The sequence below is a fragment of the Cloeon dipterum genome, chromosome 1 (assembly GCF_949628265.1).
Source record: "Cloeon dipterum chromosome 1, ieCloDipt1.1, whole genome shotgun sequence".
NCBI classification, from domain to species: domain Eukaryota; kingdom Metazoa; phylum Arthropoda; class Insecta; order Ephemeroptera; family Baetidae; genus Cloeon; species Cloeon dipterum.
This window is the reverse complement of record NC_088786.1, coordinates 32,385,029-32,409,174: the sequence shown is the minus strand read 5'-3', so window position 1 is coordinate 32,409,174 and position 24,146 is coordinate 32,385,029. Positions and strand designations below refer to the sequence as shown.

General features: G+C 41.5%; 6 protein-coding genes and 1 non-coding gene across 16 annotated transcripts; 4 read left to right on the top strand and 3 right to left on the bottom strand.

Annotated features, from left to right (window-relative positions):
- Nucleotides 1–850: 850 nt before the first annotated feature.
- Nmdar1 (NMDA receptor 1) lies at nucleotides 851–9,189 on the top strand. Of its 2 annotated transcripts, none has more exons than XM_065476643.1 (17): nucleotides 851–1,077; nucleotides 1,348–1,470; nucleotides 1,532–1,660; nucleotides 1,713–1,907; nucleotides 1,959–2,059; nucleotides 2,100–2,276; nucleotides 2,325–2,438; nucleotides 2,497–2,644; nucleotides 2,700–2,801; nucleotides 2,853–2,970; nucleotides 3,029–3,166; nucleotides 3,221–3,491; nucleotides 3,578–3,848; nucleotides 3,902–4,059; nucleotides 4,120–4,292; nucleotides 4,854–5,107; nucleotides 8,442–9,189. In XM_065476643.1, exons 1-17 carry the CDS (start codon nucleotides 904–906, stop codon nucleotides 8,646–8,648), a joined length of 2,853 nt encoding a protein of 950 aa, XP_065332715.1. In that variant the 5' UTR covers nucleotides 851–903; the 3' UTR covers nucleotides 8,649–9,189. The 2 variants fall into 2 exon arrangements, with proteins under 2 accessions (XP_065332715.1, XP_065332716.1); XM_065476644.1 differs by having other exon boundaries at nucleotides 852–1,077; nucleotides 2,103–2,276.
- Nucleotides 9,190–9,613: 424 nt separating this feature from the next.
- LOC135934710 (mpv17-like protein 2) lies at nucleotides 9,614–10,714 on the top strand. Its single transcript, XM_065476647.1, has 2 exons — nucleotides 9,614–9,915; nucleotides 9,977–10,714. The coding sequence occupies exons 1-2, from the start codon at nucleotides 9,842–9,844 to the stop codon at nucleotides 10,500–10,502; spliced, it is 600 nt and encodes a 199-aa protein (XP_065332719.1). The 5' UTR covers nucleotides 9,614–9,841; the 3' UTR covers nucleotides 10,503–10,714.
- Nucleotides 10,715–11,269: 555 nt separating this feature from the next.
- Nucleotides 11,270–11,419, bottom strand: LOC135934897 (small nucleolar RNA SNORA53). Its single transcript, XR_010574156.1, has one exon. It is a non-coding gene; the product is annotated as a small nucleolar RNA SNORA53 (small nucleolar RNA).
- Nucleotides 11,420–11,892: 473 nt separating this feature from the next.
- slmb (beta-transducin repeat containing E3 ubiquitin protein ligase slmb) lies at nucleotides 11,893–19,351 on the top strand. Of its 2 annotated transcripts, none has more exons than XM_065476646.1 (11): nucleotides 11,893–12,082; nucleotides 15,268–15,493; nucleotides 15,610–15,796; nucleotides 15,854–15,947; nucleotides 16,014–16,184; nucleotides 16,515–16,706; nucleotides 16,762–16,905; nucleotides 16,964–17,193; nucleotides 17,800–17,878; nucleotides 17,945–18,110; nucleotides 18,336–19,351. In XM_065476646.1, the coding sequence occupies exons 1-11, from the start codon at nucleotides 12,035–12,037 to the stop codon at nucleotides 18,344–18,346; spliced, it is 1,548 nt and encodes a 515-aa protein (XP_065332718.1). In that variant the 5' UTR covers nucleotides 11,893–12,034; the 3' UTR covers nucleotides 18,347–19,351. The 2 variants fall into 2 exon arrangements, with proteins under 2 accessions (XP_065332718.1, XP_065332717.1); XM_065476645.1 differs by having other exon boundaries at nucleotides 11,894–12,082; nucleotides 17,942–18,110.
- On the bottom strand, nucleotides 19,348–20,342 carry EMC6 (ER membrane protein complex subunit 6). 3 transcript variants are annotated; one of them, XM_065476650.1, is made up of 5 exons: nucleotides 20,232–20,342; nucleotides 20,079–20,171; nucleotides 19,863–20,023; nucleotides 19,586–19,698; nucleotides 19,348–19,520 (listed from the first exon to the last, which is right to left on the bottom strand). In XM_065476650.1, exons 2-5 carry the CDS (start codon nucleotides 20,155–20,157, stop codon nucleotides 19,490–19,492), a joined length of 384 nt encoding a protein of 127 aa, XP_065332722.1. In that variant the 5' UTR covers nucleotides 20,158–20,171; nucleotides 20,232–20,342; the 3' UTR covers nucleotides 19,348–19,489. The 3 variants fall into 3 exon arrangements, with proteins under 3 accessions (XP_065332722.1, XP_065332723.1, XP_065332721.1); XM_065476651.1 differs by having other exon boundaries at nucleotides 20,079–20,177; nucleotides 20,237–20,327; XM_065476649.1 differs by having other exon boundaries at nucleotides 20,079–20,177; nucleotides 20,232–20,325.
- Nucleotides 20,343–20,560: 218 nt separating this feature from the next.
- mRpL49 (mitochondrial ribosomal protein L49) lies at nucleotides 20,561–21,328 on the top strand. 2 transcript variants are annotated; one of them, XM_065496192.1, is made up of 2 exons: nucleotides 20,561–20,676; nucleotides 20,736–21,328. In XM_065496192.1, exon 2 carries the CDS (start codon nucleotides 20,742–20,744, stop codon nucleotides 21,267–21,269), a length of 528 nt encoding a protein of 175 aa, XP_065352264.1. In that variant the 5' UTR covers nucleotides 20,561–20,676; nucleotides 20,736–20,741; the 3' UTR covers nucleotides 21,270–21,328. The 2 variants fall into 2 exon arrangements, with proteins under 2 accessions (XP_065352264.1, XP_065352273.1); XM_065496201.1 differs by having other exon boundaries at nucleotides 20,616–20,676; nucleotides 20,721–21,328.
- A 508-nt stretch (nucleotides 21,329–21,836) lies between these two features.
- Paip2 (polyA-binding protein interacting protein 2) lies at nucleotides 21,837–24,135 on the bottom strand. 5 transcript variants are annotated; one of them, XM_065496243.1, is made up of 5 exons: nucleotides 23,975–24,135; nucleotides 23,356–23,533; nucleotides 23,189–23,295; nucleotides 23,061–23,130; nucleotides 21,837–22,995 (listed from the first exon to the last, which is right to left on the bottom strand). In XM_065496243.1, exons 2-5 carry the CDS (start codon nucleotides 23,527–23,529, stop codon nucleotides 22,921–22,923), a joined length of 426 nt encoding a protein of 141 aa, XP_065352315.1. In that variant the 5' UTR covers nucleotides 23,530–23,533; nucleotides 23,975–24,135; the 3' UTR covers nucleotides 21,837–22,920. The 5 variants fall into 5 exon arrangements, with proteins under 5 accessions (XP_065352315.1, XP_065352307.1, XP_065352323.1 ...); XM_065496235.1 differs by having other exon boundaries at nucleotides 24,008–24,111; XM_065496251.1 differs by having other exon boundaries at nucleotides 23,356–23,530; nucleotides 23,975–24,085.
- Between the last annotated feature and the right edge of the window lie 11 nt (nucleotides 24,136–24,146).

Here is a 24,146-nt window from a genome sequence, read left to right as displayed (position 1 = left end):
TCAAAAACATTTTAAGCGATTGCCAAAATGTCCTAGAAAAAACACAAAACATTCATTGTCGCCAAACACCCGTGACTAGGACAGCCGTTTCGGGTATTAAACCCTCGTCAGCTAGCCTTTAGTGCAACGAGTCCCTCACCTCACGGAGAGCGAACATCTCTGTCGCGTCAATCTCCAACACTAACTCAGCCAGGTTTTAAGCTGGCAGCTTGCATCGGACAAAAACGCGTGGCGTTCAATTCTAACAATTTCTCAAATAGTATAAATCGTTGCATGAGTTATAACACGGAATTTAAAAAAAAATACGTGAGCTAATACAAAAGAGAATTGTTGAATGTTTTGTGTTTTTTCTAGGACATTTTGGCAATCGCTTAAAACGTTTTTGAAAAATTTGCTCAACGTTTGTTTTTGATGATTTCTCAAATGGTCTGCGTTGCATTGAGTAGCATCCCTTAGTATAGTACGAGTATCTTTTTTAATTGAGATAAACTGACAAGGGAGTGATAATTATTGTGAGATATTATCGATTTTATTGTTGATTATTAGCCATAACCAACAATATTTATAATATATATAAAATCTGTTAAGGCATTTATTTACAATTAACAATTAACAATAAAAAGGCTGAAATGACACAATATGCAACCCGCGCCACCTCGGTACCGAGCGGGTTGCGTGCGTCTCAACCTGCAGGCGTTGTTGATTTCGTTTTGGGCCGCCGCCGCCACAGCCGCCGAGCAAAAACAAACAAATTGGATTTGGGAAGGTCGTCCGTGAGGTAACCACGACGGGGGTGCGGGCAGGGGGCGCTTGCGCGAGGGATGCTGCACAGGGCGGCGGCCTATTGATCTCGCAGCGCAGGCCGAGGTGCTCAGTCGGTCAGCGCGCGGCGAGGACGGCGAGATGCTGCGTCGGCTGTGCTGGCTGCTGGGCCTGCTGGGACCCCTGGCGGGGGCCCTGGCGGCGAGCCCCGATCGACGGCCGTTCAACCAGAACACCAAGAACCCAAGCCTCTTCAACATCGGCGGCGTGCTCAGCGGCAACGAGAGCGCCGCGCATTTCGAGAAGATCATCGCGGTCAGTTTTTTTATTATTTTAATTTTTTTTTATTTTCTTTGCTTGGTTAGTTTTATTTTTGTTTGGCACGGCCTTTGAAGCGATCAGCAGGTAGAGAGTTGCTTGTTCTATCTGATTCCAATGATCTCTTTGCTCTGGTCTCGCATCACTTGATGCGCCTCTACAGCTAGCCTTGTTTTCTTTTTCTCCGCCTTGAAGTGTAGCCAAGCAAATCGCTCCTCATATGAATGCCAGTTCTTGTAACAAAATTAAAGAGAAATTTATTTCCAGCATTTGAACTTCAACAACGAGTATGTGCAGCGAGGCAACACGTACAGAGCCGAAGCGATTCAAATGGACCAGAATCCAATCCGCACCGCGCTCAACGTTTGCAAAAATCTCATCTCCAAGCGGGTATTCCGATAGTAATCATGAAAACTCTTCTCTTGGAACTAAAAAATAAAAATATTTAAAGGTGTATGCTGTAATCGTGTCACACCCTTTAATCGGCGACCTTTCGCCAGCGGCGGTGTCCTACACCAGCGGCTTCTATCACATTCCTGTCATTGGCATTTCTAGCCGCGATTCGGCCTTTTCCGACAAGGTAAATAAAAATTATAAAAAAAAACAAATTGGAAATAATTAATATCGTGCAGAACATCCACGTGTCGTTTCTGCGCACCGTGCCGCCGTACTCGCACCAGGCCGACGTTTGGGTCGAGCTGCTGAACCACTACGCGTTCATCAAGGTCATCTTCATCCACAGCTCGGACACCGACGGCCGCGCCCTTTTGGGCCGCTTCCAGACCGCCTCACAGTCTTCCGAGGACGATGTCGAAGTCAGGGTCAATGTGAGTTTTAGACAGTTCACGTCCAAATTTTACTTAAAATTCTGCACAAAGGTTGAGTTGGTCATCGAGTTTGAACCAGGCCTGGACAGCTTTGCAGACCAACTGAACGAGCTCAAGGGCACCCAAGCCAGGGTCTATCTTCTGTATTCAGGGTAAAATTCCGTTTTTCAACATTATTATTAATTTATTCAGTAGGCATGAGGACGCTGAGGTTATTTTCCGGGAGGCGGCATCCAAAAACATGACGGAAGACGGGCACGTTTGGATTCTAACGGAGCAGGCCCTGATGGCAAAAAATGTGCCTGAGGGGGCGCTTGCCCTGCGCTTGATCAACGCCACCAGCGAGTTTGACCACATCCAGGACAGCATGTAAGACATATTTGTTTTTTAAAGAACAATTTTTTATTAATTCTTTAGCTACGTCCTGGCGTCGGCGATCAAAGAAATGAACAAGACTGTCAACATCACAGAGGCGCCGGCAAATTGCGACGACTCTGCCACCATTTGGGAGACCGGGAAAACCCTCTTTGAGTAAGCGCGATGCAATTTCAAGCTCGAGAGCAGAGTGAATTATTATGCTACTTTTCAGCTACATCCGGCGGCAAGTGCTGTTTAAAGGCGCGACTGGGAAAGTGGCTTTTGATGATAATGGTGATAGGATGTTTGCCGAGTACGATATAATCAACGTTCAAGAAGACCAGAAGCAGGTCTCGGTCGGCAGATACTTTTTCCATCGGGTAGGCACAATGAAATTTAATTTTTTTATTTATAAATTAATTTAATCATTAAAAGGACTTGGACCGAATGTCTTTGCGATTGAACGAGAGAAAGGTTGTGTGGCCAGGGCGATCAAGAACGAAGCCAAAGGGTTACATCCTTCCCACGCACCTGAAGGTCAGGCAGGAGAAATAATTTAACAATATATTAAATTTTGTTAAATTGCAGGTGCTCACCATCGAAGAGAAGCCGTTCGTGTACGTTCGCGAGCTCACCAACTTAGACACTCCTGATTGTCTGCCGGATGAAGTGAGATGTCCTCTGTTTAACACCACCAATGAGCACGGTTGGTTATTTCAGCTCTATTTATCACCAAAAAAACACCTGATTTTCGCCAATTCTAGATCCAGAACGGATGTTCTGCTGCAAAGGCTACTGCATCGACCTGCTGCTGCACTTGTCCTCGAAAATAAATTTCACCTTCAACCTGGCTCTCTCACCCGACGGCCAATTCGGTTCCCACATCGTTAGAAATAACTCAAGTAATGAAATATATCTCTGGTCTCTCCATGATTTTTAACGCTGACGTCTTGCAGTCGGAGGGAAAAAAGAGTGGACCGGACTGATCGGTGAGGTGGTCAACGACCGCGCGGACATGATAGTCGCCCCTCTGACCATCAATCCGGAGCGCGCCGAGTACATCGAGTTCAGCAAGCCGTTCAAGTACCAAGGAATCACGATCCTGGAGAAAAAGCCATCCCGCAGCTCGACCCTCGTGTCGTTCTTGCAGCCCTTCAGCAACACCCTCTGGATACTGGTCATGGTGTCCGTGCACGTCGTCGCCCTTGTCCTCTACCTCCTCGACAGGTGAAATTCACATAGCAAAAATTCTCCTATTTTCTAATTAGATCTTTGTAAAATAATTTTTATGTATACAAATTTTTCTTATTTAGATTTTCTCCGTTTGGCCGCTTCAAGCTGGCCAACTCAGACGGGACGGAGGAAGACGCTTTGAACCTGTCGAGTGCCATCTGGTTCGCGTGGGGTGTGCTGCTCAACAGCGGCATCGGCGAGGGAACGCCGCGCAGCTTCTCGGCGCGCGTGCTGGGCATGGTGTGGGCCGGCTTCGCCATGATCATCGTCGCCTCGTACACCGCCAACCTGGCCGCCTTCCTCGTGCTCGAGCGGCCCAAGACCAAGCTAACAGGCATCAACGACGCCAGGGTAAGACCCGCGTCAGGGTTTCGACTGAGACATTAACTGCTGTTCGCTTTCAGCTGAGGAACACCATGGAGAACCTGACGTGCGCCACCGTGAAAGGATCGGCCGTGGACATGTACTTCAGGCGGCAGGTCGAGTTGTCCAACATGTACCGCTCGATGGAGGCCAACAACTACGACACCGCCGAGCAAGCCATCAAGGACGTGAAAGACAGGTGCGCGAAGGGTTAAATTTTTAATTCGGTCCTATTTTTAAAAACGGTGTTGCTCTGTAGGAAGTTGATGGCTTTCATATGGGACAGCTCGAGGCTCGAGTTTGAGGCTGCCCAGGACTGCGAGCTCGTGACCGCTGGAGAGCTTTTCGGTCGCTCAGGGTACGGCATTGGCCTGCAGAAAGGGTCAGCGTGGACTGACTCTATTACTCTGCACATACTGGACGCCCATGAAAGTGAGTTCTCCATTTCTGTAGTGATATTTAAATTTCTTCCTTGACTGATGGAAAATTATTAATTTTAATTCAGATGAAATAGCAGTTTGCTAGCACAATTACTTTGAATCCTTTCGTTTCCTGGGCGTGGCAAAATATTTTTGCTAATTTTATTAATTAGGAGAGTTAATATTTTCAGTTTTAATTTAAAAAAAATCGTTTGGTGACATTCAGCGGTCAATTAATATAAAGTTTGCTTGACAATAAATTCTATAATAATCGAAACTGCACTGTTTTTTCTCTAAGAAAATGGTAAGATCTAACAGAGTTTTTAAGTTCACCCTGAGAAGAAAAAAAAGAACCCTGAGTTTTCCGAAGCAAAATAATATTAAAAAATCAAGGAAAAACCTGTTCGTGAATGAATGATTGCGACCATTAGGGAATTAGTTAGTAAATCATTGGAGAAACGTTACAAAAAATACGAAAAAAATATTTTTTAAATTTTTCGAACAATATAAATTATTTTTCTCAACGCCGGTTTCAGTGTATTTTATTCAAACTTTAACAAAATTTGTATTTCAGGTGGCTTTATGGAGTCGTTGGACAACAAATGGATATTTCTGGGCAACACGCAGCATTGCGAAGGGGACGAGAAAACGCCGAACACCCTCGGGCTGAAAAACATGGCGGGCGTGTTCATCCTGGTGGGGGCTGGCATCATCGGCGGGGTGGCCCTGATTGTCATCGAGATGGCCTACAAGAAGCATCAGATTCGCAAGCAGAAACGCATGGAGCTGGCGCGCCACGCGGCCGACAAGTGGCGCGGCGTGATTGAGGTAAAGCACCGGCGAAGGCTCATTCGCGCGCACATCCTCAGCAAATACTGATTCCTTAACTCTGATATAATTATTCCGTTCGAAACTGCACATCAAGTATACGCAGCTCCTTTCCACCGGGATTCATAAAACTAAAAACTATACACGCTAAATATCAATGGCTCTCACTAACATTTAGATCATAAATAAACGCATGGCATTTTTTCTGTGGATGAGACGATCACCATTTTGGTTTTTCGCTGTAAATTGCAAATATTTTTAAATTTTGTTTAAAGGTTCAAAACTTAAATATTTCTTAAAAGGGAACTCTTACGATTTTTTGACAAGAAAAAATTCATATCAGGAATTTTGTGTAGCTTTTTGAAATTTATATGGTTAAATTTTTTGATTTACTGAGCTTTAAATTTGTTTCAATTCGGTGAATGGGTAATTTTTGACGTCTAGGAAAACACCAAAATTTTCTTTTAATGGTTCGCTTTGGGCTCGCAGTAAATTTTATGTTCCAAAAGCAGATTTAATCTCATATAGACCGAAAATTTCTTGCACTTTCCAGAAAAAAATTAATCAAAAATCTAATAATTTAATTAAATAAATGCGCTAATTTAATTAATTCACCGCTAACCAACATCCTAAGAGTTGCCTCGCGTTGTCATTATTTAGTCTCATCCTTTCCGTTCATTTGCTGTTGAAAAAACATTTTTCTTTCTTGGAACCAATTACATTTTTCTTGGAGTACAATCCGCATAAAATTAAGTGTGCATAAACAGCTTTTAACTAAATACGATAAAGATAAACGTGTAAACGCTTTAGTGCTAGAAATTAACGCGCGTAGGTGCTGTGTTACAATTATTATGCGATATCGCATTGATGTGCTTCAATTTTATGGAATGCTGCTTTGCATGTACATCCGCATGCTTTGTTCTAATTTCAACTTTCTTCCGTCTTTCCGCTTCTTGAGGCATATTCCGCTCATACTTTCTGCTTTTTGCACCAATTTTAACCGCATCAAACAAACACCAGTATTTAGGAACAAGGAAATTTTGAAATTTTGGCAGGACACTCTCATTCATCAGCATAATGGCTTGTGAAAATATTAAAGAAAAAAAAAGAGGAAAAGATAAACATAGTGATTTAAAACAAAAGTAGTTGAACGCAAGGTCCCTCCATATTGAAATACCAAATCTTAACTCTGAAGGATTACCAAAACGATTGCTCAAATTGGCGAAAAACTCCAACCAGAACAATAAAGTTAGCGTAGTGGACAATAACTTTTTATAGAAAGAGAGTTGGGAGCCTGCTGAAATCTGCGGAGGGCATATTAAGCGCGCGTACGTCTTTCAAACCGAAAAAAGAACTGTTATAAAAATACACAAATGCAGGCAGTGACGGAGTATTTTGAGACGAAGAGTGTTAAGAACCAATTTACATAAATAAAATTATAATTATTCCGTTCTCTGTTGCATCCAGTGGAATCCGAGGCCACGTTTCCTGCAACTTAACGTAGGAATATAAACGTTCGTTTTAAGATAAAAAGTCGCTGCTATTGAGTGTCAGCACCGGGTGCGAGTTTGACGCTTAAATAATCTGTTTATTTAATTCCCTAGTGTTCGAAGCCACCAATAAATGGTGCCAGCGGTTGCTTTCTATTTTAATGAACTTCCCCTGCGATTTAAGACTCAATCCTGCTGATGCGTATTCTGTTCTCGAAATGATTTCTTTTAATATACTGAAAAACATATCGGTGCAACCAATTGCCGTGGAATAAATGTCAGCAAAGGTTTTTTTCCCGTTTCTTTAGCTTTGCCTATATTTTAGTCTTTTTGGAGATAAAAAGAGAGCGTTTAAAGGGCTGAATGCACAGCAGCAAAATTTAGTCTTACCATAAATTCGAAAATATACAGTGGTGCAGTTCGCGGCTTCGTACACTAGGGGCTTTCGCGATTGGTGTGAATTCTAATTTAAAAAGTGTATAAATCTCTCGATTTCTAAATCCACCGGTGCCACTATAATAGCTGCCGCTTAAATCCAAACAGGTTGAAAATACCTGCAAGAAACCGTCGTATATCAGCACGCATAAAAACTGTTTTAAAATTAATAAAAAAAACTCGCTGTGAGTAGATCAGTCGGATTCCACTATTCCAAATAAAAAAGATAAAATATTTTACCAGAATAAATGTAAAAGCGAGCCGCAAGGCACACACACGCCGTGTAATTCATACACATATTTAATAGGGCTGTGAAATTTAGACGATAGACGATTTTTTCTGAGCTTTCAATCGTTGCGGAACCAATAAATGAGCACAAATAATGCAATTTAAAGCCATTTTATTATTTAAAAATTATTTTGAACCCGTCTGAAACTGCCTAATCCGACTAAAAGGCGTCTAAAATGCGTCTCAAATCAGTCCGAAATTGTTTTAAAACTAAGGAAACGTGCACTTTTTCCCTCTCCCGCATTGATTTTTTTAGCGGGATTGTAAGTTCAATTATTTTTCATCAGTTTTTCAGTCTATTTTAAAAAATTTTACGCTTGGGAAAGTATAGATTTGTTGAAATTTTAAACCTGTTAAAAAAATACAAAACTTTGTCCTCGTTTTGGTTAATTTTAAGAAACATTGAGATCAATTTCAAATCTTTTCACAGATCTTTGCAACATGGAAAAATCACTTCTTGTTCGTTTTGGTGCAATAATGGAAAAAAATTTATTATAAAACCAAATTAGTGCTCAAGTATGATTAAAAAATGTTTTGATTCATTCTCAAAAGAGAAAGAAAATAATCGCCCTTTGTTTTTTTATACTATTTTACAGTTTAGACGGAAATATATGGACCAATCAAAATTTTTATTTCTGTACCTCTTTAAAATTTGTGAATTTAGTATTGTGCTCCTTAAATTGGGACAAACCCGTAATTTTAATAACCGTATAATCATTTGCTCATTGGACTGAAACGATGTCTCGAAAACGCGTTTAAATCGGCCCACAAACCGTCTAATTTGAGCGGGAAAACGGTATAAAAATACAGTTGAATATTTTCCAATAAAATCCATCTAAAATTCACAGCCCTACATATTAATAATCCACAAATAATTATTTCCGCAATCAGTTGTGTCTGTTGGCTTATAATTATAATAAATCGACAGTTGGCAAACCAAACTTTTTGCGTTCTTTTCCTTTATCTGTTGATTTCCCGCAAGTCTCGCTCTGAAACCCTGCTATTTTGGTTCCACACACCCTGTTCGAAAAGTATCTCTTGGTGTTGTTATTATTCTGCATGCGTGCGAGATGGACGCTATCGAAATGAGTGAGAGGGTGCGCACCCCTGTGTGTTCGCAGAAGCGGAAGACGCTGCGCGCGACGGCCGAGCGGCGCAAGTACGGCCCCAACGGCGTCGAGCGGCTGTCCGTCGAGGGCCTCCAGTACCTGGCCGCCGGCGGCTCCGGCTGGCCGTCGCCCCTCTCGTCGCCCCTCCGCCTCCGCGGCCACCGCAACAGCAGCGCCGACGAGGAGGTCATCGACCCCGAGAGCTCCGTTCCTTACTAACCCCTCATTCAGCACCCTCCTGCGATTCGTTCCGAATACTCTACAATTCTGCAATTCGCACACACGAGACAGGCCTACTCGCACAAACACGGGGATAAATAATTGACATATTGACATATTTTTTGAACTGGTTTTTATTCTGAAGTTGATGACACACGCAAACATACACGCACTCCTGCAGTTTTTTGGCCCAAAGCGAAGTTTCTTTTTGATTCCCTCTCAAGTTTAAAACGGTAAAATAATAAATGAGTGTCATAATCTATATTTAAATCAATGTAATTCAAAAGACGGGCGTTTCAAAGTTTATGAAACAAAACTAAATGCTGGATATAAAAAAGATATTGTTGAATGTTATCTAAAACGGGCATTAATATAATATGCATGAAGTATAAATAGCAGGGAGAAAAGAGAGAGAAAAAACTAAGTGTAGTTATTGAAAAATATATGCGCTTTTTATTGCTGAAAGCTGGAGAATCTGCGGAGGAGTTTCAAAATGAGTTCGTTATTGATGTTAAAAAATAAAAATGAATGAAAAACCGAACGAGCAAGTTATTCAACCAAATTTATTGAGAACGCATCACTTAAGTTGTACAAGAGAAATGAGGTTGGCTCTCTAGTCCGTATAAGGCAGGAGCCAAGATCAAGATCATTTTGCGTAGGCTGAGGATATCTTATCAAATTTCAAAATTCTCATACGTTATGCCAGTTAATAGTAGTGAATATTTTTAACGTATATTTTATATCGACTTTTGTAGATCAATAAACCGATAAAAACTGCAAAACAAATTTCAAAAAAGCTTCTCCACGATGAATTTTTTGACATCATTGCCCTTTTAAGTTTTTAGGGTTTCACTTTACAAATTCACCTTTTTCCTAAATGTTCAATTTATCGCTTATTCGCGAGGCATTGTTCAGCTTTCAGCTTGAGCGTGCTCTTTCGCGCGCATTTTCCCCACGTGTGGCGCTACCTGTCACCTTGAGACAAAAAGAAAACAAACATGGCCACCATGGATTGAAGGACATCGCATTTTTCAACTCTTTCGGTTGCGAATTTTACCGAAACATGTCGACATCTTGCCTCGAATCGATGCTGGCCTAATCCGTTTTCGCCGCGTGAAGGTCGGCCGCCACATTATTTCGGCCGTTCGCGTCTAAATTCTTGCGTGCTGGCGTTCAATCGTGCCAGTCGCGCCATGCAGTCTGCAGCTCTGTTTCGGACAGAGTTCGTCCGGAGATGCCGACAGTTCGGCAGAATAGCCTTTCGAAAGTGAGCCATTTTAATTGGAAATATATTTTCCCATGCTTACGAATTCCTGTCAACCTTTAAGGTATCTGCTGGTTACGAACGCGACCATTTCGTTGGGTCTTTCAGGAGTCGGCGACGTCCTCCAGCAGAACTATGAGGTGCTGCAGAAGAAGCAGGAGCGGTGGGACCCCGTGCGGACGCGCAACATGGCCCTTACCGGCCTGCCCATCGGCGTCATCTGTCATTTTTGGTACCAATTCCTGGACCACAGAATGCCCGGGCGAACCCTCAGGAGGGTCGTGCAGAAGGTGGTGGTGGACCAGATTTTGTTTTCGCCCATCTGCATATCGGCTTTCTTTATTACCCTCGGCGTCTTGGAGCACACCAAGCCAGCCAAGGTGAAGAAAGAGATCGTGCAGAAGGGTTGGATGCTGTACGCGGCTGAGTGGATGATATGGCCGCCGGCGCAGGTCATCAACTTCTACTGGCTGCCAACGCGCTACAGGGTTTTGTACGATAACACCATCTCGCTCGGTTATGACGTCTACACGTCGTACATTAAGCACGAGGTGCCCTTAGATGACGACGACGAAGACGAGGACAGCTGACGAAAAGCAAGCAATCACCTCTGACCCAAACTGTGATTAACGGACATTAGTCTGGCTTTGCCGTGCAAAGTTGCATATTTTATTTTTAAATTATGTGATGCACTCATCATCTCAGGCGAATACAATGTAAAGGCTAAGGTGGTCTTAAATTTTTTAAGTCCAGCCTTGTGTTAGACACTGCTGGTCACTGTCAATAAATTTGAAAATTGAAACACTAGGGTTTAAATGCAGCTTCCCCTATATTGAATTTATTGAGGAGGTTGTATAAATTATAAACGTTTGTATGAGCAACGATATTATTTCATTTACTAACAAATAAAGGTTACAAGGAAGTAACTATATTATCACAGGCCAAGTTTGCAGCCTTTTCCAAACAGTCTAGACTCGCTTCAGTCAAGATGTCGTCAATTTAACACAGCGTATTCATGGAACTGGCCAATTTAAAAAAAATATTTAATCATTGGTTGACTAGAGGAAAAAGAGTATGTAAGTCTCAACAATCGCTACGGCATCTTTAGTGGATTATTAAATTAAAGGAAAATCAGTCGAGTAGGCAGCATGACTAAGAGATTCAGTAAGCATCCAGCTTGAAGTCTACTTGCTGGAGTAATTCTTCAGGTTTCCAAGGATGTAGGCTGGTGTGGCCAGGAGACCACAGGTGATGGTCAGGCCGTGAGCTACCTTTTCCTGAAATCAGTTATAAAAAATTAGCGCTTTCCTTTGCCGTTAACTCTGGGTGAAAAAATATAATTTATATTTTATTTTTAATTGTCCTTGCAACGACCCAATCACTGGACAGTGATGTCCAGCAGCATGGCCACTGCAGAGGTATATTGATCTAGCACACTTATGACTCATTCACCGTCAATGGCAGTTTGCTTTTACACAAACCTAACGGTGGATCTAAGGAGCGTGCATTTATTATTCATTTAAACGTAATGGAAAAACGGTAACCATTTTCCAAAGATAGGTAGGTCATGGTTCGAATCGACCATGTGCGTGCATTGTGCAGAAGAAGAAAACTTACGGGGAATGGAATGCGGACTGCGGGGGGTCCGGAAATAACATTGCTGTTCCTGAAGGTCCTGCGCTGCAATACGGAGCAGGTCCTGGAGCTCAAAACCCTGGTAGCGGCCTGCATTTTGTCGAGAATTATTTGAGCGTGGTGCTGCCTACTTCAATTCTCGGGCCGGAAGTTGCAAAATTTACTTAATGGTGGACAACTTCATTTCAAGCAGTGCGATTGGTGCAAATAATTTTGAAAACCAGCATCTGATTGGTCGAAACAACCAATAGTTTACTTATATACAAAGAGATGGCGCATATTAGTCTGATCTTGCCGTGTTCTGCTAAAATTGCAATCGGATGGTGGGGGAGCCGAGGAACGAGAAGAGAGCTGGACGAGGTCAATGACGTCAGAGAGACATACGGCGACGAAACAAGACTTCGCTCACACAGCACTGACAACTCTTTTTGACTGACGGATTGCAAGCGTCCGACTGAACGGGATTTTTGGCCGCACCCCTTGCACAATGGAGACGGACAAGATCGCCGACGACTGCACGCCGACGTCTCCGCAGGTGAGTTGTGGCCAAGGGCCGTCCCAACAGAGCCCTTCGCGTGAAACACAAACCCAGCCGCCATTTTGCCCCCGAAATCAGCCCGAAATTCGGCCTTCCGCGTCGGCCTGGCGGAGTTTCAGGTCCGATCCGGTTGTTGGTTCACCCTGAGGCTCCGACTGGCCGGGTTTTTTGGAAGGGAGGGGCCCCGAAGTGCCTTTAGTGGACTTCGCGCAAGCCGCCGTAAGCCGTCGTCGTGACCTCGCAGCGCATTTTATTTTTATTATTACGATAAGCGAGGTATGTACGTGCTTATTACTGGCTAGTGAATTTGTTTTGGGGCCAAGGGCGGTATTTTCCACCGGCTCAACTCAAATTTGCTCTCACGTCACAGTATTGTTTTCCTAGAAAAGGCGGCCCGCTTGACAAAGCGTCATTATTTTTTTAATCCTCCACTTGCTCGGAAACAGACTGGTTTGAGCTTTGTTGGAGAGCAACCAAAATTATTTTCGCATCCTTTTCTGAATGATATTCAAGGGCATGGTGTGACTGCTGTGTTAGTGTAAAAGAATTAACTTCTCATATGTACTAAAAAAATCGCGAGTTTTAAACAATATTTTGCAAAGTTAGAGGTTTGGATTTTGTTGTGCAAAAGTGGAATATTTTATTTGTCCTAAAAACGTCTTGTGTCTGCTAAACTTGGCTGCAGGGGGTCCGACACCATCAAGGGGGTCCCTCATTGTCACTGCAGTCTCAATAACACTCACTACTCACTCGGCACATTTGGACGTGATTTTTTGTTCGATTGTGGTTTTAATTTGCATAACGTTTCTTGTTCATAGATGCCTATGAAGGCATAATTTATGTAGATGCACTCTAGGTTGTTTTATTTTACAGGAGAAATTAATAGCAGCTTCCTCGCTGTGTAGCGAGCTGTTTATTTTTCCACATTTCTACAGAAATGTCCTGTACAACTAGATTCATTTGCTGGTTGCCCTGGTTGCATCCCTAACTATAATTATTCATGAGGCTTGGGACAACATCATGTGTAGAAATATAAATAGCTCTTTAAAAACAGAGCAAGATGCTTTTTTAAATTTCAACTGGAAGTACTTTTTGCTGGCTTAATTAATTATAGACATTAATCCAGCGATGGGTACTACTTTGCCAAGGTTTGGCAAGTTTTAAAAATTTAATGACGTTTTCGTCTTAGACTTAAAACTGGTCTGTTTATCTGCTTCTATAAATTATGCTTTTATTAACTTTTAATCTTGTTTGATAACAAAAAAATGTTGAACTTGCTGCACTTTGCAATTAAATCGTAATGGTTGTCAAGCATTAACAAAAAACCAATTAAAATCAGCTTTGTGGCTCATTTCATTACTTAAGCCGATTGAATATTGCTTTAATTGTTTTTCCTGTTTCTGCAAAGTAACCTCAAAACCAGCTAATAAATTTTCGCAAGGCTAAAAAAGTGTGGACTTGTGGAGTGTAGCAATTTCAACAATGGCGCAATGCGATGTTCTCTCGTGAAATTATTCGTCCGATTGCACACGTGCTGCACGCGGAAGAAGCGGCTGTGGCTGCAGCAGCAGACCTCTGCCGTTATGTGCTCTCGTCAGTCAGTCAGCCAACCAGCCAGGTTCAGGTAGAAGAAGCGCCGCCAGGGAACAGCAGCTCTAGCTGGCTGCTTTCTTTCTTTCTTTATTTCGCGGCTGACGTCATCACGAGAGATGACCCAGCCTTTGTCGGCACGTCGGCAGGAAAACGAAAGCACTCTCCGGCTTCAGTTTTTGCATACACACACTCGAATAGATTCGCGAATTTCTGGTGAAACTGCCCTGGTTTACCGCCCACTGATCCTGAGCGTGCTGGTTGAAATGGAAAACGTGTCAAAGCGAGCGTCCTGATTGTGAGATCTAGGTTTATTGCGGCTTTATTCAATTACCTGGAAAATTGCATAACAATAAGGAAGAAACACGGTAACACTATTCTATTTTCCTTCGTGGTAATTAATAAAAAATGATTTAAAGATCCTATAATAAACAGTGTTCTTTCCCTGTTAGCCCCTCGCAGTTGTGATATGAAGTGATTTCGTGTTTAAATCCTCTTTAAGTTTTATCTACTCGGTTTTTGACTAATGGCTAGAGGAATGTTTCTCCATTTCCAATCTCTATCTCTCGAAAGTTGATTTGAGTCGCATTCCTATTTGTTGCCGCAGCAGATGATAAATTGTCTCTCCTTCCAAGCCCATCTGTCATGGACATCTATTTCATTTTTCGGGAAACGTTACTGCTTTGTTTTTGTCCACTCTTGTCGAGCGGAAAGGCGGCATTAACGCTGTGCTTCGGCCGAGTGCGTCTTAGCGAATTTCGCACTTATTGCCTCGCCATTCGGCGTTAGGAGACGTGACTGGCCGGCCTGGCCGAGGCCTGTGTTGCAAACAACAATTGTTTGGCCGGCACGAGACGCGCATCTGTAATTTGGTGTCTGCTCGTCCGTCCGCACCGCAACAACGAGGCCCACTCAAACGAAAGCGCCGCTCGTGCCTTTTGTTTCAAAATGAGATTTCGTATATTGGAGTCGAAATGCTTCCTTTCTTGTCCAGTGGCACTTTCTTCTTGGAATGTTTCCGCCTCTTGCCTACATAGGCGCACAAGGCTTCAATGGGGAAATTCGGATTGCGTCACTAATTTTGATTTGAAATAGATAAAGCGGTCTGAAAATATCTCACGTTTCAAATTTTATCGTGAAAATCGTCTCTAGGAAACAGATGTATACTTTAGAATCTAATATACAAATAATGCTATTTGAATTTTAACTCGTAGGTGCCTATGAAGGATGTCGTAAAAATAAATGCAGCTAAAAAATAATACATGTAAATCGTTCCAATGAGATTGAAAACGTGACGTCGCATAAACAATTGGTATAATTACCTTCAACTGCCATCGATGTGAATTAAAGTGTGTATTTTGATAGGGCCCATTTTTAGGTTGATTTCTAGATAGATTAAACGAAACGGCTCACTGATTCTTACAAATCGGATTGAAAGAATTAGAGGCAATTTTGCGGTCGGTAGTAGCACTCTTGCCTTCGACGCGCCCTACCTCTTCAATAGTTGGCACGCGAGCCGCATTCGGAATCATAACACTTTTGCCGAGGCTGTCTGGAGCACGCGATTTATAATTTTGTTTCGTGTTTCGCAGCACCCAATGACGATCCTGTGCGACGGCTCCGTGCGGAAACGGGAGCACTCGGTGCACTACCTGTCACAACGGGAGCTGTGCCTGCGCCAGTTCGAGGGATGGGGCGAACAGGACCAGATAGAGTTCGTCGAGCACCTGCTGGCCCGCATGTGCCACTACCAACACGGCCACATCAATACGTTCCTCAAGCCAATGCTCCAGAGAGATTTTGTCTCGCTGCTTCCAAGTACGAGTTTCAAATTATTTCAACAAAAGACAACATTTTTAAAATTAAATAATATTTACCAAAAATTTTCAAGTTTTGTTGAGGAGGTGTTATATTGATTGCTTTGAAATTTTTAGAAAAAGGTCTGGACCACGTAGCAGAGAACATCCTTTCATACCTGGACGCCGAGTCGCTTTGTTCGGCCGAACTGGTGTGCAAAGAGTGGTACCGAGTGATATCCGAAGGCATGCTCTGGAAGAAGTTGATTGAACGAAAAGTACGCACTGACCTGCTGTGGAGAGGGCTGGCGGAGCGAAGAGGATGGTAACTAACCACTTCAAAGTCTTCTCCCCGTGGTGTTCACATTTTTCTTAATTCTAGGATACAATATTTATTCAAACCAAAGCCTGGCGAAACAAACAGAGTCCATTCTTTCTACAGATCGCACTACCCAAAAATTATTCAAGATATTGAGGCAAAGATGAAATATTTTTCTCCGCAGACCCGATATTAACCTTTGTTAATTTTTACACCCCCGCAGAGCATAGAAAACAACTGGCGGATGGGCCGACACAACTTGCAACGTATCAACTGCAGATCTGAAAACTCTAAGGGCGTCTACTGTCTTCAGTACGATGACCAGAAAATCGTCTCAGGTCTCAGAGACAACACCATCAAGGTGTGGGACAGGAGCAACCTCAACTGTGTCAAGGTCAGTTTTCTCCATTGATAATTGTGTGTGGAATCATCTTGTTTAGAATCTGTGTCAAACTTCTCCGTTGCATCAAGCTTTGTATGCACATAATCAATTTGTTTTCACTGCTGGTACTGAGCTTAATGCTTGGCTAGTGAAGCACCAAATTTACGCTGCTCTTTTCTGGCGTTATCACAAGTGTTTATCATCAAGATAAAAATTAATCTCATTTCATAATTTTGCTGTAAATATTAATGGGTAAACAAAATGCATGTTGATTGTGTCAGCGAAATTTCATTATGGTGGCTCGGACGAAACTAAACAAATTACCAACTTTCCAATTTTTAGGTGCTGACTGGTCACACGGGCTCAGTGTTGTGCCTGCAGTACGATGACAAGGTGATAATCTCAGGCTCGAGCGACTCTACCGTTCGGGTGTGGGACGTGGTCACTGGCGAAATGGTCAACACGCTCATCCACCATTGCGAGGCCGTCCTCCACCTGCGCTTCAACAACGGCATGATGGTCACCTGCTCAAAAGTAAAAATCGCACCTGCCCATCAATTGATGTTTTAAAAAAAATCCCCTCTCTTAGGACCGCTCCATTGCCGTGTGGGACATGACTACTCCTACGGAAATCACGATGAGACGGGTGCTGGTCGGGCACAGAGCCGCGGTTAACGTTGTCGACTTTGACGAGAAATACATCGTTTCCGCCAGTGGAGACAGGACCATCAAGGTGCGCGTCTTAGTTGACTAGCAGAAGCGAGGAATTCACTTTGCGTCTGTTCTCACAGGTGTGGAGCACTTCCTCTTGCGAATTCGTTCGTACGTTGAATGGTCACAAGAGGGGAATCGCTTGTCTCCAATACAGAGATCGACTGGTGGTCAGCGGCAGCTCGGACAACACCATCCGGCTCTGGGACATTGAGTGCGGTGCTTGTTTGCGCGTGTTGGAAGGACATGAAGAGTTGGTCAGGTGCATCCGCTTTGACAACAAGAGAATCGTCAGTGGCGCCTACGACGGGTACGCACCTATTTTTTTCATAGCTCAAAATGTAAGAATCAAAACATAAAGATACAAGATGCTCATACAATCATTAAAGAATTCACATTTAGGTGTTAAAATATTTAATTAGATAATGCTGTGTACATGGTTGGATTTTGCCCTTAATATTTAAAATGATTTAACGTGTTGTCAAATTATGATCTCATTGAACCTTTAAACCCTGCTTTGGTGTGAACCAGCCTGACTCATTCACAAAGTTCTACGGATTTAAGAGCCAAGTATTTTAAAAATTGAAAGATTATTTTGTTTTAAAGTTGTAAAACTTTTTTGTGACTCTTAAATCATTTAGTAATTTTTGACAGTTTAAAAAGTTAGGTTTTTTAAGGACATTTTATGTTGTTGGCGACTCTATATCATTGAAACGACTAATTAAATTAATGCTGCTCCAAAAATTATGAAATTAAAATAATTTCGCTCCTTCAAATGCCATCTATTTACATTATAATTTAAATTTAATATTAAACAGTACATTTTTAATTAATGTGACCGTTTATTCTGTCAACGATTACTATTGTAAATCATAAAAATTATGCACAATCACTAATTTGCCTTTCTGCATTTCAGCAAAATCAAAGTTTGGGACTTGGTAGCCGCCCTGGACCCGAGATCGCCAGCCAGCACCCTGTGCCTGCGTACTCTTGTGGTCAGTGTCAAGTTTTTGGTCTCCCACTTCGGATTATTGATAGTGGGTTCGTACTTGTTTCAGGAGCACACGGGTCGTGTATTCCGGCTGCAGTTTGACGAGTTCCAAATCGTGAGCAGCTCTCATGACGACACCATCCTTATCTGGGACTTTCTCAACTCCAGCGCTCCGCCCGAAGGCACTGCGCAACTACCGTCCAGCGCTTCCTCAAACAACAACCGCAGCCCCTCACGTGCGTACTCTTCTCCAGGCCACTCGAGGGCAAAATTCAAGCAGTTCTTTTAACTTGGAAGATGGGAAAGAAAAAACATAATCAGAATATTCTCGACATGAAATACATAGTAGAGATAGAGAAGCTTCAAACCCGCTTGCCTGACAAAATAATTTGATTTTTTCCAAATCCTGCACGCTTTCAGTACGGCTTTGCTTCTATTTGTTTGTTTTTATCTGCTTTCAGCGTTTGATTGAGGACCAATTGACTGAAAGCAGCGGTCCTGTGATACGCCCAGAAGCGCAAACGTCCTATTATTCATCAGTGTGTGTGTGTGTGGCTCCTACAGTCTTGAAGGAATTCATTTTAATTGCCCGTGTAGACCCTGAGCAGTGGAACCAAGTGTGGCCCTTTGTGCATTTTTGCAGACAACACATTCCAAGGATACTTTATAAATCATTATACACCGAGAGTGAGAGAACATTTCGAGAGGAAAATCTGTGCTGAACGAAACAAAACGTGTGACTATCGATTTATGCTTTTGGGCTTAAGATCTCAAACTCTACTGGAAAGTGTGCTGTTGTAACTTTTTAATATTATGAGAATAATTTGTACGAACGTTGTGTTGGGCACAAGTCAAGTGCAATTTTTCATTTCGCAGCTTGCTATCGATGTTTCCCTAATAATTGTGATGTAACCTGATTGATTTTTTATTCTGCCAAAATACGTGTAAGATAATGAGGAATACCTGCGCTCGCTCGGCCGTAACGCTCTGTTTGTTGTTTGTACATAGACACCAGTAATCAAAAGAACTAGCAATTTTCATTTGGCAAAAATACTCTGTGCTTAAAAAGTACCATCTTCGCAGATTAAACTTACTTGTTTATTTAATACATAATTGCAAAGATTTGTTTTTGATAGATTAAAATTGTTATTTCTGCATCTGCAAAGGTAGCCGGTAAATGAGACAGTTGTTTGTACATAAAATTGTTGGGAGCATGTTAGTAGGACATTTAATGAGCTTTTTTTCATGTTCCCTCTTGTGAAAAGTGTAACCCAATCATTGTATTCTGTGTTCAGACCCTTGTGCATTGAAGATGGAAATTGTCCACCAATTTTTTTTTCTGGACAAATACGGCAAATACGATGAAGCAAACCTTAAATTGATGAATATTACTCCGCAAAAAGACTCACTGTCTGATATCTGAACATTGGACAGCATGTGACTTGAAAAGTTATAGAATAAAAAAAGTTTAAATTAATCCTGTTGGAATTTAATTTGCCCTCATTGGCATTGTAGGCACAACAATTTGGGTAATAACAGGAATGACAAATAACGTAACGATAAATAATGAAGACGTGGAATAGATGATATTCAATCCTGGTGGTGACTTCGTAATCTAGTAAACATGAACCATTCCGTACAAAAATCTGAAAAACATGGTCAAGGATAAAATGTCCAATGCAAAATTGATAAGAATATTAATAAGACTTACGTCCAAAAGAGGATGTATGTGAAGAGGCCACCAATGAATCCACTTGTCAAAAGACTTCTCCGATTTACAAAATATTTCTTCCATTGACTGCCTGCCTTCAAAAGCAAGAGAGCCTAAATAGGGGAAAACATCATCTTATTAAATTATGGATTCTTTTTCGTAGGGCGAGTCTGAGATGGCTTACGTATCACCTCAAGTGTCCCCTCACTCATTGTTCCAGCTCAAAATTAAGGTGACAAGCCTACCTAAGACCCATCCATAATAATTTGAAAATTACCCATAGTCCGACGACGGCAAATACGTAGAATCCGAATCCGTAGAAGCCAGTGAGACCCAAAATTCCAGCAGTACCGCCAGACAGAGCACTCATTGACGTCCGACAATACTCAACGACGGCGTGGTTATTTCTGACTGCGCCTTCACTGTACGCAATCATGTCTAAACAAAAATGATTGTAAACCACGAGAAAAGGGTATGTAATTACAATACAAACCTCCAGACTTGGTCAACTTTGTTTTTACCCTGCCTCCCGTGGTAGTCATTGCTCCCATGTTCCTCGCTGTTCGTGACATTTTATTTGAAGAATCTGGAACTTAAAATACGCTGTGAAAGATTAAGGAAGGATTGATTAATAAAATAGCGGTACCGTACTGCAAATTGTAATTCAACGGAAGTTTTTCTTGTTATTCTTCTGCTTTCATAATTTTAGTTGGTAAATTTGTTAAGTGACGGTGGGCGTGGCAAAAGATCAGTAAGTATTGCCAACAGTTTAATTCAAAACATTAAATTGGTTTTTAAGTTTTTCGCTCCTAAAACTAATTTTAAGAATTTGGATTACCTTTAATTTTTAAATTTAAATAGTTCTAAAGATAAATCATTACATTACAGTCATATTTAAAATATTTAGTGAAAAAATTCACCGTTTTGATATTGATACTGTTGGTGAGACTGAAAACTAAAAACAAAACAGCTGCGGTCAAAAGCAAAGAAATGGGCGTGCCGTTTCATTTCATTGAAAGATTATTTTCGCACCAGAAGACAGAAAAATAAAACAACAACACAAACTCTGTTATTACCGGATAGTTTAAGATGTATGTAATAGATTTCATGAGATTTGTGTCTGTAATGATTCAAGTTGTTTAAATTGCAGATAAAAATGTCATTACAAGTTCTGGGCAGAACTCTAGCGTACGCCGCAAGACGATCGGCTTTAAGCGTGCAGCCTGCCAGAAACTCGAGTTATTTGGGCAGTACAGTGGTGGATCCTCTCAAAAAGTACCCTGACGTTGAAGTGTCGCGTGACCCTGCAGAATGGCGCTTCGTGGAGCGGCTGCTTCCTATGAAAACTGTGCCTGCACCACGTTCATCCACAGAAACAACCCTGCCCAGTGGCTGGAGACCGACCTACGCAAAATCCCTGAACGAACCATACTTCATCGGGCGTTCCCGCAACCACCAGCCCTCCGTTTATCTGAAGATCAAAGAGAGGGGTTTCCAGAAGTTCACTATCATCAAGTTCATCACCGGTGACATTTGGAGGCTGAAAGAGGACCTGAGCAAACGCATCGAAGAACGGCTCGGCTTGAAGCATGGAATTCACGTTAACGAAATGTACGGAAAGCTTGTGATTACAGGTGACGTCTACAATGTTGTGATGGAGTTTTACGATGAAAAAGGATTCTAGTTGGAGGTTTAGTGTAATTAGTGTTGAGTGGTTAATAAAATGTGCTGCTGAAACAACTGTATAGATGGATAATTTCCTCAAAGCGAACAAACGTCATAATTTTTATTGCTCAACCACAGTTTCGGCTTCTGTTTGAAGGCCTCTCATGAGGAATCAGATATTTTTTTAACTGATGATTAATTAAGCTATTAATTTATTTTCCATGTTCGGCAGAAACCGAGACTATGGGTAATTAAAGATTTCTTTTGTCCACTTCCAGGAAAATTTCGGAATTTCAGTTCCTCGTAAAATAGAACCTAGGAAAAACACGCACAGCTTTTTAACTCTAATAAGGAACCTGACGCCCATTACTGGAGATTGTTGGCTCATCCAGCGCGTTGAGCTCAATTGTCTTTTTTAAATCATCAAGGGCGATCATTTTGGTACAAAAATTAAGCGCTGTGGCAAACCTGAACAAAAAATGATCTTGGAATCAAGTGATTTTCATGCTATTTTAGCGACATTTTAATTTCGAGCATTGGTATCTCAACACTGCATTTGGGTACATTCCAACAAAACACCGCTTGGTGAAAATTTATACTTTTTTAATGTCTTGGTCTACAGCAGTTAAACGAAAATAGTTACAGTTACGATCACATTTTTTGGTATTTTCAATATTTTTCTCTCCCGACTTTAACAAAGAGAGTCTGCTTACAACTACTATCCTCCTTTTCTCACTTTCCACAGCAAGAAATTATTACACATCAAATTTAACTTCCCATCCGTTGGACCTTTCCAATATATCAAGACATCGACAGGTACTTAACACCTAACAAACTAATTAATATATATTTTATACTTCAAAGCTGTTAATGAAAGCGACAATAAATTGCTGTGCCAAAAATTATGTTTCTGTGAGTGTGCATTGCGGTTTGTGGTACACGGTGCAAACCGAAATTAGCCAGACCAAAGAAATGGCTGAAGACTTAGGATTATAATATAATATCATTTGCTCTGCATTTAATATAAAAAAAGATACTACTTGTCTTAACTGTTCAGATCATGAATTAATTATCATAATTATGCAACTGAGATTATTGGTCAGAATCACATTAAAGGAATTTGTACACTTGTTTAATCTAAGGTAAAAACAACAGAAAAACCATGTTGTTTGTTTGTCTCATCATTTTGTACAAGACTAACAAGTTCAATTGATTTCCAAATAAAATAATGGAAATGTAAATTCACTCTCGCGCATCACAGAAATTCAATATTCTCTCGATTCGTATTATTTGTATCTTAGAAAGAGATGCACCAGCGCATGAAGGGCCAATTGGGGCGTATTAAGTACAAGGAAAGTATACATATTATCATCATTTGATTAGGTTAGAAAAAGCACAACCATCAATTGATTTGCAACAAACATTAGCGCTATAATTATGGCCTCATTCCCGCTCTCCTTCGTACGCAATTTAGGACCTTGGAGCTTTCTTTGGTTCACTCAGAGTGGTTGAGATTATTTGATAAACCTCGACTGTCATACAGCAGCTTCAAAACTTTAAATGGTAGCGGATTATGCATAGCAATTACGTTAGTCCAGTTTTTTTGGTTTTAGTAACCATCGAGTTAGAAAGGAAATTTTGTCTTAGATTTATTACTTAGCCTAGGAATATTAGGTCGTGGGACTCTTTTTTGAAGATGACGTTTGTGTCGGAACAAACTCGGCCGCGTCCGGATTCAAAGAACTCTGCAATGCAAAATTCCACAAGATTAGAACAAAGGCGCTTCATTACCATTACAGGGTTAAGCAACCTTGCTGACAAGATGAGGATCTGACACTCGAGTAGACTGCAGTTGCTGCGGAAGAGCTGCAGGAACAGATCTATGGGGGAAAAGGTTTATGTAATATTAAATTTCATTTTTGGGGGAATTTAACCTACACGCAAGACTCCAAGGCATTCCTGATGTTTCTGATTTCTCGCTCGTCCTCAAGCATTGCTTCCAAACACTGCTCAGTCAACTCCTCTTCTTCAAGCTTCTGCATAACCTGAAAGGGGTTTATTTGTATGTATTAATAAAGATTTGTTGTGTGGATTCTAGCCATTACCTCTTTCTCAAACTCTTCCTCATTTTCCATCCACATATATTCAGAGAAGTCACCATCGAAGGCTGGCGAGTCGAGCGAGAAATCGTCAGACGACCCTGAATCTGACATGTACGAGGAGATGAAGTATTCGTGGGTGAAGAAGTCTTCGTCCGACGACGGTACTTTCGTGAGCATTCTTCTGCAAAAATAATGAGCTTGAAACATACAATTTTTAGAAACACGTATCAACATAAAGCAGGATATGATATCATAAATAATATGAATAATACCACTGACGCGGACTTTCACTTATTGTATCTATAAAACTCAAGTTGTGACCTTCAAATTCGAGGGCCTTGCATGTTTCGCGCGCTGTATATTGCAAAATAAAATTGCTTGAAAATGCCCAATGTTTGGCAAAATAGTTTGTAATGACAAACGCGAGATAGCATGGGAAATACGTGTCTAATCAAGCACATTCGCTAGAAGGATTAAATGACAAACAAACAAGTTGCAAAACACGATCGTTTTACAAGGCCGACTCATTGCACTCGCGAAAATTAGGAAAATAAAATTTGAATCGCGGTGTCAGGCGTTGCAAAAGATACCCGAGCAAAGGAAAACCATCGAGGAAACTTACGAAGCAAATTTCAGTAGCAACTATCGCAAGTACCTGGACGCAAATTCGCAAAACCTTCGGAAAAACAGATCAAACTGGCAGAACTGAATCAGCTGTTGCGATAGTGCGCAAGCGCGAATCATAGACGCAACTAAATTCCGGAAATCAGCCAAATAAAGGGTTTAAAAAATCA